The 17,416-nt window shown below is 46.1% G+C and overlaps 2 protein-coding genes and 3 non-coding genes across 5 annotated transcripts; 3 read left to right on the forward strand and 2 right to left on the reverse strand.

Annotated features, from left to right (window-relative positions):
- Window positions 1–6,250: 6,250 nt before the first annotated feature.
- LOC119273378 (transcription factor MYB1-like) lies at window positions 6,251–8,428 on the forward strand. The gene is made up of 3 exons (XM_037554555.1): window positions 6,251–6,438; window positions 6,730–6,859; window positions 7,735–8,428. Exons 1-3 carry the CDS (start codon window positions 6,306–6,308, stop codon window positions 8,249–8,251), a joined length of 780 nt encoding a protein of 259 aa, XP_037410452.1. The 5' UTR covers window positions 6,251–6,305; the 3' UTR covers window positions 8,252–8,428.
- An 85-nt stretch (window positions 8,429–8,513) lies between these two features.
- Window positions 8,514–8,586, reverse strand: TRNAK-CUU. Its single transcript has one exon. It is a non-coding gene; the product is annotated as a tRNA-Lys (tRNA).
- Window positions 8,587–8,828: 242 nt separating this feature from the next.
- LOC119270360 (transcription initiation factor TFIID subunit 9-like) lies at window positions 8,829–13,144 on the reverse strand. The gene is made up of 2 exons (XM_037552368.1): window positions 12,791–13,144; window positions 8,829–9,531 (listed from the first exon to the last, which is right to left on the reverse strand). Exons 1-2 carry the CDS (start codon window positions 13,106–13,108, stop codon window positions 9,175–9,177), a joined length of 675 nt encoding a protein of 224 aa, XP_037408265.1. The 5' UTR covers window positions 13,109–13,144; the 3' UTR covers window positions 8,829–9,174.
- TRNAS-GCU lies at window positions 10,926–11,007 on the forward strand. The gene has a single exon. It is a non-coding gene; the product is annotated as a tRNA-Ser (tRNA).
- A 135-nt stretch (window positions 13,145–13,279) lies between the features above and the next one.
- Window positions 13,280–13,361, forward strand: TRNAS-GCU. Its single transcript has one exon. It is a non-coding gene; the product is annotated as a tRNA-Ser (tRNA).
- The last annotated feature ends 4,055 nt before the right edge of the window (window positions 13,362–17,416 follow it).

Consider the following 17,416-nt stretch of genomic DNA (forward strand, 5'->3'; position numbering starts at 1 on the left):
GTGGCGAGGATGTGTAGGGTAACGCAGCAGGAAACAAAAATTTCCAACCTACGCACCAGCCCAGGACCACTATGGAGACTGCATACAGGGTTTGGTCTTTTTTGTTACCGACTCGTAGCGCAGTGGGAAGTAGAGTCGATGATAATCGGCGGTGCAGATCCCCGCAGCTAGGATTTACAACCTCCCAGCCGCGAGGATGTATACCCTCATCTGCCCCTCGGACAGCTCTCCGGGAGGCGGTCGGACAGTCCCCCGAACGGTGTCGCGGACAGCTCTTTGGGAGGACCTTCGAAACTCGGACGGTCACTCGGACAGCCCTTCGGGAGGCACTCTCGAACTAAGACCGAAACTACGATTTCTCTACAGAGCTGCACACATATGGTGTCATCTATCCGGCAGGGCTTCGCCGTGCAGAACTAGTTCCCACCAGAACCGAGACAGCCTTTCGGCTCTACAAAACTATTTCGCGGGGAGGGGGGGAGAAGCCAGATCATTGCAATGGCACTTGTATGTGAGAAAGAGTGTGTCTTTAGGCAGCCCCCTCCACCACTATTTATAGGCCAAGCCCAACGGTGGCTTCTCTAAGAAGCCAAGGGGATAATACCAAAAGGCCCTTAAGGTGGCTTCTCCAAGAAGCCAAGCAAAAAAGCACTTTCACTATTCATGATGACATTTTCAGCGTCCGTTCAAATTGAAAATATTTATGTGGGCTCAGAAAATTTCCAGTACCCACTAAAATAATTTTCAACGCGTTCCGAAACAATTTCGTTTAGTGATTTTCATCTGCGAAAAGCAAACAAGAATGCATTTTCACTATTCATGAAGACAATTTTTCGCGTCCATTAAATCTGAAAATATTTCTGTGGGTCTTAGAATAATTTCATTACCCATTAAAATGATTTTGGATTCGTTCTGAAACAATTTCAGATTAGTGAATTTCGTCTGTGAAAAAATAACCAAAGCGGTACCGGCAGCTCCGAAACATTTTCGGTTTTTATCCCGAAAATTTCCCAGAAGTTTCCAGAATAATTCTGGCACCCTCCAAGAATTATCAGGTGTGTCCCAAAACCAATTTGACTTAATGGTATATCCCGAAACAACTTTTCGGTTTTGCGAAACTATTATGCTATTCTCTCTCTGGAACTCTTCCATTGTCTCCGAAACTTTTTCGACAAATTTCTCTCAGACTTCCTGTCTAGTATTCAGCAGATATATGACCCTTAAGCGTGTGACCCTATAGGTTCGGTGAAGCATAGACATGACCGGAACACTTTCCGATCAATGATCAACATCGGAGCCGTGGGCACCCATATTGACCCCTATACCCACACGAATGAATATTCGAGTGAACCTCTAGTTGCCGTATGCTATTCATGTTGCTTCGTGATATGTTACAAATACCCGAGGTGAGATTTACTTGCATCCCCGTGGATCAACAACTTGTCGACTATGCTAGTTACTTCGTTACCGGTTTTGTTCTCTTTTCTCGTTCCCGTGTTCCGGCAATCCTGTGATCAAATCACAAAGTGTCTGGCTAGACGATGGCGGATACCATAACACCGAGAGGGCCCAGAGATATCTCTCCATCGTCGGAGGAGCAAATCCCAATTTTAAGCTATCAAGTTACTTGACACACTTTTCCATGAACCCATAAGCCGTCGTAATAGCCACCCATTTACGGATGGTGTTTAACAAACCCCAAAGTTCATGTAGCAAGTATGAAGAAACTCGATACTCTCATGGTCTAAGGAATTATGCAAACTTTAACTATCTCTTTGTTATTATCCATTAACTTGTGACGAATGTATCTCATAACAAAATATCAATTTGGGTCGATTCAACACAAATGTTCTTCTAACATTGTGCTCTCAAAGTTGATGGCATAGACATGCCCATGATTAGGAAAACAGAACCATCATGCAACACTTGAGCTAGTCTTAGAGGCCAGACTAGGAATACATTTTACCATTTATTATTCCACACGTGCATATGATCCTTCCTCCAAGCCTCGTGGTTACTACAGACTCGAGAACCATAGCAGTTGTATCATGGAACATAAACATAATTATGAACTTGGAGATAAATAATACCATTTATTATTGCCTCTAGGGCGTATCTCCTACAGGATGGGTGCCGTGTCAGATGGCTCGTCCTCCATGAACATCACCGGGGTAGCAGCAGGGATGTGCAGGGGAGGTTCTTTGGTAGTCTTGATCAACAACAGCGTCAGGTGTGAGGGGCGCGCCCGGACTTACAAGTATTATTATTAATTAGTCACGGTTATTTGACAAACAGATTGATATTAAACACCAAGGGTGATAAGCTTTTCGTTGGGGTTTCATTTTCTTTTTCCCTACATGGAAGATAAAGATGTATGATCAGACAAAGTAGACCAAAACCTAAATGAATATAGGATCCAGTTATCATGATCACCTGTACACCTACTATCCATATGAGTCAGCATACATTTTTCCCAATTTAGCCATGATTGAAGAAAAGAACAACTGCTTGTTGAAAGTTATTATTCTTTTTTTCTTTCTTTTAGTTTTCTATTATTTCTCATTTCTTTTTTTAGTTTTTTTCCTTTCCATTTTTTCATTCAGTTTATCTGTATCTTTTTTATACACAAACATTACTAAAAACTTGTCATTAATATATTATAAATACATGATTAATATCTTTACATTTGTTGATGATTTTTTTATAAATATGTAGTTAATATTTTTCAAATAATACATAATGTATTTTTCTCACGCATGAAGTTTTTGTAAAACATGTGATGACCAATATTTAAAATACACAATAGGTTAAATACGTGATGAGCATTTTACATGAATTTTTTTTCTTGCAGTGATATAACGTTTTCCATTTTCAAAACTTATTTTCCTATTATTTAAACTGTTTCTTCACATCTGTAATAAAATATGGTTTTTTGAATAGAAATAGAAATCAAGCACTGTGTAGGGGTTTACCTCCCAGAAGCGCCCTAACATGGATAGAAACTCGTTCCTTGTTACCATGGTGTCTAAACACTTATTTCGGGACCTACTACCTGAGATCCTCGGATTTAGCTCATAACTCTTCATGACCGAAGAGATTCTTCAGCTTCTTGTCATGGGCAAAAAGGTCGGCGCCACCATCCATGAGCTCCACCACATGATTTATTTTTGTTTGATTTAACATCACGGTCATGATGGCTGAGCAGACATGCTCTCTTCAAGACTTTTGTCAAAGTGAAGAAAGAGAATATCTCTAATGTGTCGGATTAGACCGAACGAGAAATTAGATTGACTTAGTTAAAATTAAATATTTTCTTCGTAATCTCCTCTCCATATATTTGTACTAATTTTTTATACTTCCTTTTAAATTGCTTTCTTATTAATTAAATTTCATGTTATTAATCACATGTTCATTAGATACTATTTATAAGCTATAATAATACCTTCTATGTTTAATGTTGTGACTAGTTGAGTCAAAGATTAAGATGAAATTTCATATTATGTTTGTATAATGTCTATAATTTATTTAACAAACGTGTGCCCAACAGTAAATATTTTTTTCAAAAAAATGTGTTAGTTTTAAATAACCTCTGAAGTTTTTTTTTGATCAGTAACTTTATTCCACAGATGATTGCCATATCGTTTACAATATTTGGAAGAATAAAGTCGGGGGGAGAAGAATCCCAAAACTCTGAAATTCTAGTGCTAAAGCAGTGTTTTGCCATAATGTACATGTTAGTTTTAAATAACCTCTAAAGTTTATTTATTATATGAGCTTCACCCTAACTATAATGGAAGTAAAAAATATATAATATAATACCACTATGCTCTATGGATTACTTTGTGGCATTTCCATGAATTTTCGTGTGTTTTTTCTTATGTGTTTATATGAATATCCTGAAATATCTTGGTGGAGGGTTCTAGACGGTGTTGATAAACTCTAGTATGTAGAATAACTATTTGAAGTTTGAGATAAGAACTAATACTATTATGGCTTGGTGTATGGTTTTCAACTTTGTTACATTTTGTTAATTTCCTCAGTGCATAATTATTTATGTATATTCATGATCACAAAAAAGGTAGGTACAAATCATAGTTAAAGAAGATACTCGAACATAAGAGAAGACATTCCCCAAGAGAAAAGCGACGCAATTTGGAGCACATGCACATTATTCATGTCGTCCCGAATTTGTTTGGTCAGCCGATGTTTTGAATTTGACCTCAATTTGATGGGATAGACCCTTCTGCGGTGGCCATTGGAAACCTCGCCAGGGCCCTAAAAAACTCAGTTAACACCCACCTAAGCCTGTTTGGGCCACTGAGACCTACCCCCCTCTCCTCATTCATTCCACAGGGAGCGAAAAGGAAGGTAACTACCACCATCGCAACTACGTTGTGACACACGTAGCTATATTCGCACCCAGACCGTAGTCTTGAATTAAAATATTATGTCTGTTTCTAAGGAAACAATCATAAAGTGGTTTATTTGAACAACCAATGCGAAGTTAAAAACGGTAGATAAAAATGTACTAAAATAAATTGGTGGTACTTGAATAATTAAGATGTTCTCGGGGTTTAGAGTCATCACTAATAGTATGATCTACATAAGATATGCAAATGCATAGTTCTAGGTTCGCATAACTAAGCCACCTTGCATTATTTCTATAAGTGGGCAGAGCCTAGTACAACATACGTGCATACGTGCATCAGCCACATATCACACACGTCAGCACCATTCCTCCCCACATTCATGTTATGGAAACAACAATTAAGGGTCTTCCTGTGGACCCTGCCAATGGGCGGCCTCCATTATTCCCCTATAAAATGATCAAAGAAGGAAGGGAGGATATTACTTTCACCTCTTCACCTCCATTTACAACCATCACACGGGTTTAGCGGGGTCTTAAGGAGGGAGGTAACTTCTATCACCGCAATATCTCTACTCCTCGCTTCATCTGGATAGTAATATCCTTCATGTCCAAATAGGCATATGTTGAGTGGTGTGTGTGTGTGTGTGTGTGTGTGTGTGTGTGTGTGTGTGTGTGTGTGTGTGTGTGGCCTCTATGGGTCTCCTTTGTGAATCCTCCACCTACCCCTTCATCCAAGGGCACTATGGGAGCAAAATCCTCTCCCAATACCTCCCTTGGTCGCCAAGGATCGTGTAGGAACAAACCTGACGAAATCATTGAAGAATTGCAGAAGTTGTGTCTGATTTCACAGCCTTCATAGGCTGGTACTAGTGCTGATACGACCTGGCATGGTCGTGCCATGTGTCGTCTGTTCTTCTGGAGTCTGCATGTGCAATTTCATATTTAGGTTGTCATTTCTTCATGCATACTCTGATTTTGGGTGTTCTTGTGCTCCTTGGATTTGTCTTGTAATGCCCGATACACCCATAGTGTTGGGTCTTAACTTTGGACATTTTGGAAAATATCAAAATATCCAACTCTTCAGAGGGTTGGCAGGCTAGTAGAGTGGTGGATGGAATTATGGTGACAGACATTTTAGATGTATTTTCTCTAGGTGAAAACTCATAACCATGCATTTTGGCTCGATTAGGCAGCATTGACATCCGCGCATTGTTACCTTGTTGAAGTTGTTGGTTCGAAGAGGGGTGATAGCCTTTGGTCTGGCATCTGGTTGGACCAGCCAACATCGGCGCGTGAGCGACAGTTCCTTCTTGAAGATGTTGACTTGGGCGTTGCACCCTTTTCATGTTGATGTGTCATCGTAGGTTTGACAGTATGATTGAAGATGTCGTGGCACGAGGCATATCCTATGTGGATGGCCTTGGATTTTATTGTCTTCTTTGTAAGCCAATATGTTCAGCATTTTCAATAATGAGTAATAAATGTTTGTGTGCATCGCTCAATACAGAGGCAGATGGTTTTTCCTCTTTTCAAAATATAATAGAAGTGCGCTGCTAAAAGGGATCTACAGATGAGCTGCTTGCACGCATGTCACAATCAATCAGACATGAGTTTTTTGGAAGAAAAAAATCCTAATTTTTCGAATGCAGGAGTTTTTTGAAAAAAAAAATCAAATTTTTCAAATTTACTGTTCACTGTGTGGGTGCACCGAAGTTGGGTGCAGCCACTATTTTCCCATCAGACAATGAGAAAGGGCCAGCGGATAAGTTTAGATTACCGTTCACTTAACACCTAATTACTAGGGTTTCGTTCACACAACCTCATCTAACCTTCAAATAGCCCCCCATCTAGGAACGTCCTACATATACACATGAACAGCTGAGCGCTCCTCTGTCAGACACATGCACACACCGACACCGAGAGAGGGGCAGGGGATATGGGGAGGAAGCCATGCTGCGCCAAGGAGGGCCTGAACAGAGGGGCGTGGACGGCAATGGAGGACGACATCCTGGTCTCCTACATCAACGATCACGGCGAGGGCAAGTGGGGAAGCCTTCCCAAACGAGCTGGTAGGTTACAAACACCATCGTATCTAGTCTTTTGCTCTTCGCCGAACATTGCATCAATACATACATTTATCGATTATGCGTGCGATTTTCTCTTGGTTGACCGATCTCTCCTCCAAGCTCTTTCTAGCCATTGCAACTGAAACAAAGAGTGTATGTGTGCGTATGCTTGAAGAAGCCAGGTGGCTGAAACAAGGAATGCGGCAAGAGAGAGGGCAGGGGGACATCACTAGTTTAGCATAGCTCGAGATGGTCGTGTTGAGTTGTTAACGGCGTGTGAGATGTTGTGTGCAGGGCTGAATCGCTGCGGTAAGAGCTGCCGGCTGCGGTGGCTCAACTACCTCCGGCCGGGGATCAAGAGAGGCAACATCTCCGACGACGAAGAGGAGCTCATCGTCAGGCTCCACGGGCTCCTAGGCAACAGGTGCACATCTATGTTGTTTTCCTTTCATTTGCATCGTGCACATTTTCCGTTGTGTAGATGATCAAGCATTGTATATTGTTGTTTACTTACACTTACACTTACACTTGCATTTACATGCATATTCCTAATGTAATACGTAGTATATAGTGTGAACGAAGATGTACAAGTCGGTCTTTGGTCGTGGAGGAGTATTAATTAGTCACACTTGCTTGACAAAATTTAGTATTAGTAATAAACACCAAGGTCATGCTAATACCTTTCCGTTGGAATTTCATTTTCCTTTTCCCTACATGGGAGACAGAGAGAGATATATGATCAGACAAAGTAGGCCAATGCCTGCTAAATGAATATAGGATCCAGTTATCATGATCACCTGTACACACCTACTATCCATATCAGTCAGCGTGCATGTTCCCAATTCAGCCATGCCCGAAGAAAAGAACAACCTCTTGCTGACAGCCTGAATGCGTGTCCCTAGCCCCAAGAGGTAAACGAGTTATTCGGTCAGCAAAGTTGATGATGACATGCATTCATTCATGCATGCATGCATGCACAACCACTCTGATCTACTCCGTACTACAACAATCTACACCATAACTTGAAAAAGCTCCCATGGCGCTAGGTCTAGAACGAAATGCCACTCCCTCCCGGATTTGGCACAACAACCACTGCTAATCGATCTACACCATGACTTGAAAAGGCTCTGACCTACAACAACCACGCACTCTGTCAGACTGTCACATATGCAGAAGCTGCAGCTAACCTTGTCAGGCGCAAGTAAATAGGGCCAGCTAGAATTCGCTACTGCTAATCAATTGCAAGTGCTTACTAATTCAGGGTCAGCATGTGATAACAGTTGACGTGGCCCGTGGCAGGTGGTCGCTGATCGCGGGGCGGCTGCCGGGGCGAACAGACAATGAGATCAAGAACTACTGGAACACCACCCTGAGCAAGAGGATGCTGCAGTCCCACGGCGCCGGCTGCTCGAACCACCCGCAGGCCAAGCCGCCGCTGCCGCCGCAGGCCGGCGGCGAGGTGCAGGCCCCGCCCGAGGGCACGAGCAGCAGTCCGATACGGACCAAGGCGCTGCGGTGCACCAACACGGTGCTGGCGGTAGCAGAGGGTTTTCACGAGCAGGGGCGTGCGGCGCCGGAGCACGTCGCCGAGGAGGATCAGCTGGGGGACTGCCTGTCGATCGGCTCGATCGACCTTGATCTGGAGGGCATCGAGCTGGGCTTCATGATGAGCCCGTGGAGCGGCGCCGACGGCTTGGGCGGTCAGCATTTCGGTGCACCGGGGACTGAGGCTGATGATCTGGAGGAGCTGCTCGGACTGGGAGGAGACGGCGACGGCCATGGTGGCCTCGGGGACCTGGAGTTGGCGTGGCTTTGATAGCCGAGGGAACAGTCAAAATGTGAAATGCGTTTGGCGTGAATAATATAGTTACGTGCAGTAAAATACGGCTTTGCACAGCTCAGTTCATCTTCTGTGTTCAAATTATAAGTTGGCGCTGTAAATTGAAGTAAATAAACTGGAGTGGCTTCCCCTTGGTTTTAGTTAAGGGCTGAACGCAATGGCCAGCGCAGCATTTTCTGAACTGCAAATGGCAATCGATTCCTCCAAAGAAAAAAAGGAAAAGAAAATAAAAATGGAACGCCCACCGTGGGGCTCGAACCCACGACCACAAGGTTAAGAGCCTTGCGCTCTACCAACTGAGCTAGACGGGCTGGTATTTTTGAGGTGTGGATTTACTCTTACCACTTCATCACAGTACAGGCACAGACGGTCACCCCATCCAGACACCTCCCCCTGACAAGAAAGCCAGCTCTGATAAAGAAAACAGCTAAATTTGTGCATATGCATTTGACACTACAGCTCTCTCTCTGTTTTTCTCCCTCTATATCTTTTGGTCCTCAATTTAACCACCAAATGTGCGTCACATCACATCCCACCAAGAGCATATTAGGAAGACAATCACAATAGGAACACTGATTTGGTAATCAGAAACAGCAATGGAACAGCTCAAGTTCGACAAGTAAATATAATCTACAAAACAAACCAAGTTGACAACAATGGACAGAAACAAATCAACCTGGGGTGCACGGCTACAACACACACTTATTTGCAAGGCTGCTCCCTTTCCTCAAGCATCAGCGTTTCTCATGGTGAATTATTACTTTTTTGAACAATCTGAATGGTGAAATTGGAAGGTGATGGCCAGAAAGAGCGATCCCAGGGATCAGCCAACGATCTACAACAGCAATGACACAATGACACAGAGTACCAGGGACCAGCCAACGATCTACAACAGCCAGTCAGCCCATGTTCAGCTGATCAATCGTCATTCGAGGACGCTTTGCAGCTGCGGCGGCCACGGCGTTAAGCTGGAAAGAAACCCTCTGGCCCTGGCTCTGGCTCTGAGGCTGCTGCTGCTGCTCGTTGCCCCTCTGATCCTGCGAGGAGTTTGGGTTAGCATTGGCCGCGTCTGCGTTGGCGCCCTCTTCCTCATCTTCTGCTTCCTCGGTCTGAGCTGGCAGCTTCAATGCAGGTAGGAGTTGGTAGTTCTGGCTCAGCAAGGTGTCCTGCTCAGGTGGCAGTGGAATCGAGCCGGGTGGAGCAATGGACTTGGGCAGCGGGATTTTGTTCCGGCTGCGTGCCAGCTCGAGTAGAACCTGCGACATCAGAAAAATGACTTGTCAGCCCACCTATGCATATAGAGTACTTTGTGTCAACTTAGAATTTCCAGGCAAACGATAAAACAGGCACTTATTGACTTCAAAGCATAACCAAAAGAGTTGTTCATAGCCTTTATCCACATACGCAATATCTTTTTTAGGTATATCTTAGCAGCCAACACACGAGTACCCTTGTGGACGACCCACAATCTCTAATATCTTTGTACTACCTGACATTATTCATCAACATTTTAGGTATATCTTGAGATGCCAGCCTCATACACATTAAGAATCATACCCTGTCTGTTTCATGTTTTCCTATAAATCTAGCCATGGATTACCCTGTTCCCGTGGAATTGGAGGGTGTGGGAGTGGGGCACCAGTGTATTAGTGAATTGGTAGGTAACCGTCATTACGGAACGTTATGTGGGGAACTCCGTACCAGAGGAGGAAGCCCACAGGCCACAACAGCCACACCTGAGTCAGAATATGCTACAGTAAGAGTTCTGTATTAAGGAAATGATATTTTGTTCCCTAAGATGAGAGTCATTTCAACAGAACCAGCAGCAGTCACGTTCTGCAGCAGTTCAAGTTTGTACTCGCCCAGGACACTAGTCTTGAGTTGCCTATATAAAGATCCCCTAGCTGCGGTAACTGATGCAATTTATCAGCAAAGGAGTCTTCCTCTAATCTCTATTCCCCACTACCCCGTCACCTTTCTGATTCTGCGCTGGCTTTGGTGCCTTCTTGCCGATACCTTGTCAGAGCACCTCCTGGCCACAGGCATACCCTCCAGTCTAGAGGCTCTAACAGATGCCCTGATATCCCTTCTATGTGATTATTTGACTTTGACCAGTGAAGAGTGTCCAAATCTATCTAAAGAGTAAAGCCTCCTAATAAAGAAACTGAGTGTTCTGTTTTTAAGTCCAACAGTAAGACGCCTGCCACAGTATCAGCAGCATCACTGCACTAACGGAAGAGGGTATCTATTTCTTGCTTGATTCTTTACATTGTGTACATGGAAATAGTTGCACATGATTCATAACATTTTGGACCCTTGAGCATAAGCATTCGATTTTTCAAATAAGACATGGGCTCAGCTGAACACTCCTAACAAGACATGGGGTAAATTGAATTATAGCTCGTCAAACTTCTGCCCAACTGGACTCTCCTTGCATCATCTGCTTATAGCTGCACCCGGGTGGATTTAAATCTCGACACTCCCAGGTCACCCATCAAACTGGCAAAAGTTCGGTCGATTCCAACTTCCTAAAGGATAATGGACTCGTCTTGGCCCTAATGGCAGGCTACTAGGAAAGGTGCCATCGCCCGAATGGAGAGAATCAGGTTTAGCTCTGAAAGTAAATGTTAAACATAATTTAGAAACAAGAGACGCTTTGGCCGAGTGGTTAAGGCGTGTGCCTGCTAAGTACATGGGGTTCCCCCGCGAGAGTTCGAATCTCTCAGGCGTCGAATTTTTTATTTATTTTTCTCGGTGGCTTATTTCTCTCTACTCTGCAATGGATTCACAATGATCCCTTTCTGTAAGTAAAGCCTTGGATGGCCGCTCACTTCAGATTGTCTGCATTCCTGGCTTCGTGCTACACAGCAGCAACCTTTGGTCCTCACTTTGGTGGTAAGCTTCTTGTGCCATGTTCCTCTCTTTACTTGGAATTTAGCCATGCCTTTTTCTTCTTCAATACCTTCATTCTTTCAGTGTTGGTTTGCTCTATTTCTACGCCATAACCATAACAGTTTTTTCATGCAGCATTAGTTTTGTAAGTAGTGCTTAGAGTATAGATCGCCTTCATCTCTATTCCCTGATATCCCGTTGCCTTTCTTATGTGCACTGGCTATGGTGCCTCCTTGCCAGCCCTCAAATGCCTCCTGGCCACAGGAATATCCTCCGGTCTAGAGGACCTAACAGATGCTTTCCCTTCTATGCAATTATTTGAGTTGACCCATAAAGAGGGTCAAATCCAATGAAAGTTATCAATAACACACATAATATATCTTAAGAGTAAAGGTAACTAAAAAAGAAACCGAGTATCTTGTTTCCAATTCCAACGGTAGGACAGCTGCTACAGTACAATCAGCATCACTGCACTAACAGAAGAGGGCATTTATTTTGTATTTGATTCTCAACGCTTACATTGTGTATATGGAACTACTTGTGCATGTTTCCTGAGTTTTTGGACCCTTAAGTAGATACACAGTCAACTTTCCAAACAAGACATGGGCTCAGCTGAACATTCCTAACAAGACATGGACTAAATTGAATGTCAACCTTATGCCCCACCTGGACTTTGCTTGCATGATCTGCTATAGCTGATGGGGTTTTGGGGAACAAATCGGGTTTAGATATCAAAACCTACTTTTGGACCAAAAGAGATACTACTATGTAGCTCCAGAAGGTCATGATAACACCAACAGACGCTTTGGCCAAGTGGTTGACGCGTGGGCCTGCTAGGTACATGTGGTTTCTCTGCAAGAGTTCGAATCTCTCAGGCGTAGATTTTTATTATTATTATTTCTTTCTCGGGGCAAGTGGTTAGCTGCATCTCAGGCCAAATGTCGGCACTCCCTGGCTACCCCACCAGATTCAATTCCAGCTTCCTAAGGGATAAGTTGTCATCTTGGTATAAGTGGTAGAGTGCTAGAGTACTGCTACTTGAGATGAATCTGGGTTCGAATCCCACACCATTCCCTCATATGTTTTAATTATAATAATTTCAGTACAGCATTGACTGATATGTTGGTCCCTCGGACATGTACAAGTGTGGACAAAACGGCATCTCGTCACGAGTTCGAGGACTCGAAACCGCAATCTCTGCGTGCGTCACGAATGGCGGCTTCTGACCAACCACCATATCTGGGGCTTTGATGTGTTCTTATTGGGGAACACATCCAATTAATCCAGTATCCACCCTCATCTGAAATTAAATTTTCCCCAAAAATATCTCTCAGCCAAGACCCAGCAATTAACTGAAATCTCAAAAGCACAGATCAGTTTTTGTTCCTTCCGCAATACATCTGTGCATCCTCTGTTATGGCTATTATTTCCCCGGTTGAAGTTCACAGCACTACTCCCCCTGATCTAGGGTTTAATGTGGCCCCTTCTCCTCGTCAAACACCAATTGAAGGTAAGTACCAGAGTTAATTGCGCGTTGTGCACCAGTTCGTAGGATCTGGTGACCAATCCGAATTGAAGGAAGACACAGATAGAAACTAGGGTTTGTGGTGGTGGCGGTCTTACCTCGCGGGGCGGCGGCTGGGAGAAGGAGAAGTTGACCTTGGCCTGGATGGCGAGGCGGACGTCGTCGGCGTCGAGCTGGGGCTTGCCGGCGTGGTCGGCGTAGACCTGGGCGTCGCCGAGCACGTCCCCGGCGTAGCGGTAGGCGAGGTCGAGGAACTGGTGCACGACGCGCGGCTCGTACTCGCCCTCGCCGAGCCCCATGGAGCGGAGGAGCTCCCGTACCACGCGCGCGTCGCGGGGCTCGTCCGGGCCCGACGCCCCTCCTCCGGCCGCCGCAGGCTGGAGCGCTGGCCGCCCGCCGCCGCCGCCGCCGTCCATGGTCTGATTGCTGGCTGTGGTGTCTGGGGTTGGGGAGTGGGGCGAGTAGGGTTTAGATACTACTCGAAAAAAAAAAGGGTTTCGATACCGTGCCACGGTGCCAGGCTGCCAGTCCTTTTGGAACCAAATGTACGGTATAGATATGGGCGGAACATGTTGGAGTCACCAAGTGACGCTTTGGCCGAGTGGTTAAGGCGTGTGCCTGCTAAGTACATGGGGTTTCCCCGCGAGAGTTCGAATCTCTCAGGCGTCGCTATATCTTTTTTTTCCTTTTCCTCTTTTTTTTTTTTGCCTTTTTCTCTCTGTGGCCACTGGGCGAGACTTACACTACCCTCAAACAAAGGAATGGAAACATAAAAACAACGCTTTCTGGATCTTCTCTATGATATTTTGTATCCAATATAAGAGGCCTATGATCAGAGTTCCCAAAGCCTAAATGCATGATGGCCGCCTCCGAGTACCATTGTCTCCATGGAGCATTGGACATACCCCCGTCTAGGTGTTCTTAAGTCATTCTTTGCCATGTGATGATGTGAACATGTCAACTCCAAGGAATGGGAGTGGAATTCATTCCACACCACATGTGGATTGATGGATTTCTAATAGTCGGTGTTGCTGCATATGCAGCAATTTTTATGGTAAGAAATTATGGCCCAACTATATGGCCCAACTACTTGATAGAACGATCTATTAGATTGCATCCTTAGACATCGTGATGCACTCATGTCCCACCTTAACTCTCCATATAACCGTATCTAGTAGGTTCATAGTCTCCACAGACATCATGATGCAAATTATATCCCACCTTAACTCTTCCAAGACGATAGAACCGTAATAGGGTTTAGATACTGTGCTACTTTTCATCGTGGGGCACCTGCATGGTGAGGCCTCCCTAGTTTACGCCTTAATCATTGTTTGTATGCTATACATACGACACCTTAGGTATGATTCTCCTTCGAGAGTGATAATCAACAGTACGAATATAGGATTAAACCGCTAGATTTGCTATTGTACAAGAATCAGGTAGTTTCAGTTTATAGAAAGGAACACAAATTTTCCTTTTCCATATCTATCTATATATATACCTACTAATAAAGGGAGTGCCTGCTGCCTCCCGGGTCGCTCTCGCGACTCCGGAGGCCCCCGCCGCCGCCAACAACAAGGAGCAGCCGCGCCGCCCATTCCCTACTCGCCGTCGCCGGAGGACGCCTAAGGGCAAAGCCCAAAGCTGGCGGCGGCAGCAAGGACGCGGCCGCGACCCTCCCCAGTCCATCTCCACTCGCCAGATCTAGATCCATCTCGTCCTCAACTCTCTGGGCATGCTCCGAGCCCTGCTGCGCGCCGACGCTCCACCCCCTGTTATTGCCTCGCCCATCTCGCGCTGCCGCGCAACGTCCACTTTCACCGTGGCCGTCGACGTCCTACACCGTTCAGATCCGGCCGGTGCTCGCCGCTCTCGACCTGCGCCGCCATCCTCCGCATCGACCCTCCTCTACTCCGGGCCGGTGTGCCGCGGCTGCGGGATCCATGCTCCCCGCCTTGTGCGGGTCTTGGTCTGCCTGCTCGTCCTGCCTAGGTGGTGCGGGGTGGCAGCCCGACCTCCTTTGCTCTGCTTCATCCCCAGTGCTTGCGCTGGTTCTGGTGATTGGGCGAGTCCGGAGTGTCTACGCCGACTAGTTGTGCCTTTGAGGTCCCCTGCATCGACGACTAAGCATGTGTGCATCGGATCTGCCATGTGCAGTGTTTGACCTGGCCGTCTTCGCCCCTGCGCTCCATTGCGTGCTACCCCACCCCCTGTCGGCTCCTCGACTCTCCATCACCCCACGTCTGCCTCTCCTTCGCCCCCTATGGACGGTGGCCCGTTGATCGTCAATTTGCATTGCTTCGGCTGTCGGAGCTGCTCTGACGATGTCGGCCTTGATCTGGCACTAGCTTTGGGAGAAATCCCTGCTGACCCGTGTGTCAGCTGACCACGGCGGCGCTAATCCGATGTCGCTTTCCTTCCTGGAGGCGTGGTCTTTGAGTTGTACCTGCTTAGTTTTGGCTCTCCTCCATGTCGACGGCGCGGTTTGCAACTTCACGTCTGTATGGTGAACTTCTCCGCACTCTGTGTGACCTTTCCATTTTCCTTCAATCCACTCGTCTCCGCCCCGTCCTCCCCATACCATCGCCAACATTGCCTCCTCATTGAGCCCTTCGCCACCATCCATCCGCCCATGCCCATCATTTAGTGTGCCATCCATGTTGGTGTGTTCTTCATGTGATTTCTCTTCGGTTGTCCTTCGCGTGGTCTTTGTACTGTTGTTGTGCATGCTCAAGACCCTCCCATGGTTCTCGTTGTGCTGCGGCAAGCTTCGGGATCTTGGTGTTGTCTTGGTTCACTTTTGCTCAATGATGACACAATGATGCCTCCCCAACCTGCTAATCGTCTCGACCGCTCATGGCGGATCTCCCAGTCAAGGTTCGTGTTATGGTTTGGCACTCGTTGATTATGGATGATCCTCTGTTGTGCCGTGAGGCTCGGTACGCACACCGGTGCGGTGCATTAGGTTGTTTGCACAATCTTGGCATTGTGATCCCTCAACAACACCCCACATCTACTTGTATATCTCGTGGTGTTGGTCTTTCTGCATGCTAGCTAGGTTGTGTCTTCTCCTGGGCATCAATTTTTTTCTCTTCTTCTGTAACCTTGTTACCTGTACGGTTTTTGGCCCGGTTTTTCTCATAAACGGGGTCAACTTGTTTAGATTTTCGATCCGGTTTCCCTTATAAACTGGATCAGCCAAAGCTTAAGGGGTGACTCTTGGCTTTGGCAGCTTTTTGAGCAATATTTTCAGGTGGGGATCCTCTCCTCCCCGGTGACCGTTCAAACAAAATCTATACCTAATAATAAAGGACGGAAGCTTTCATAGTTCTTCATAAGTCATGCAATTATATTCATTGATTTTATGTTAACCATAAAGATTGACGATTAGGATTTAAAGGTAGATCTACACAATGTTACGTAAAATAAAAACATGTACAGAACCTACAGTTTTATCATTGACACGTCTATGGACAATCCATTCTCTTTTTATAGTATGATGAGAGTCCAACCTGCACACAAACACATTAATTTCCTTTAGTTTCAAAAAAAAACACATCATTTTCCTTTTTGTTTTCCACTTTTTTTCATCCTATTATGATTTTTCGTAAGTCAGACACGTGTGTGTTCAGATTATTAAACAGAGAAAAAAAGAATAAAATAAAGGGCTCGCACATGGATTCGATCCTTTATTATTAGTTTGGTGTGCAATGTCTCACCTTGCAACCAGTACGCTACTAGTAATGGTTGTGCTCTTAAATGACGCCTGGTTCCTTTTGACCTGAACAGACAGGGGTGTTGGGATTCGACCCTTGACGTCCTAAGTTGATGCTCGCACTGGCAAGTGGGAACCACCTTTGCTGGCTCCTACCTGTGATTTCTAAGGGCGCCTGGTCCATTTTGAAAGATATGTCGATTCTTCTTTATGGCGCAAGGATGTGGTCGAGTTCAGGTCTTTTCAGGGAGCAAATCAGTCGTAGTATGCCGCGGGCAGGGTGGATTTTTTGTCCAAAAAGACCCCCTGGCCAACAGAATTGCCAAAAAAGACCACATGTCAAAAACATTGACAAAAAGGACCCCCTCAGCGGTGGCGGCAGGCGCGGCAGGCGACACGTGGCACCTGCCGCCACCGGATGAGGCGGCCGGCCCGGCCTCCACCGCCGGAGGCGGCCGCGCGGGAAATAACCGTGTCAGCACAGTGCGCCGAGCCCGGACGGAACGGCCAGGCCTGGTGGGCCACGCCGCCACCTAGTGAGGCGGCCTCTGTGGCCGCTGTCGGGCGCGGGCCGACCACTTGTGATGCTCGCGGGCCCCGCCTGTGGGCCAGGCCGCCACTGCAGGAGGCGGCGAAACTGCTGCTGCACGCCCGACAACGGCGCAGACGGCGCTGATTCCCGTGCGGCGCTGATTCCGGTGGCACAGATTTTCACGGGCGCTGCTTTTCCCAGCTCCTTGTTTTGCCTGCCACAAGTTTCGATGATTGGATTCCCGCCTAAACTTTGTAGTACTGATTGCTACGTAAACGACACTGATTAAAGCTGTGCGTGATTCTCGCTTCCGTCTATTTCTCCAGCCGAAGCGACAGCACTCAGGCGTTGTTGTTGCTGCGTATGATGAGACACCGCGATGCTGAAATCCGATGCCGTGGTAGGTGAGTTCTGGTTTGTTCTGCCGACAATACAGTGGTCCTCTTCTTTTTAAACGCACATCCGCGACTCCGTGCG

Source organism: Triticum dicoccoides, chromosome 3A (assembly GCF_002162155.2).
Source record: "Triticum dicoccoides isolate Atlit2015 ecotype Zavitan chromosome 3A, WEW_v2.0, whole genome shotgun sequence".
Classification (NCBI taxonomy): Eukaryota; Viridiplantae; Streptophyta; class Magnoliopsida; order Poales; family Poaceae; genus Triticum; species Triticum dicoccoides.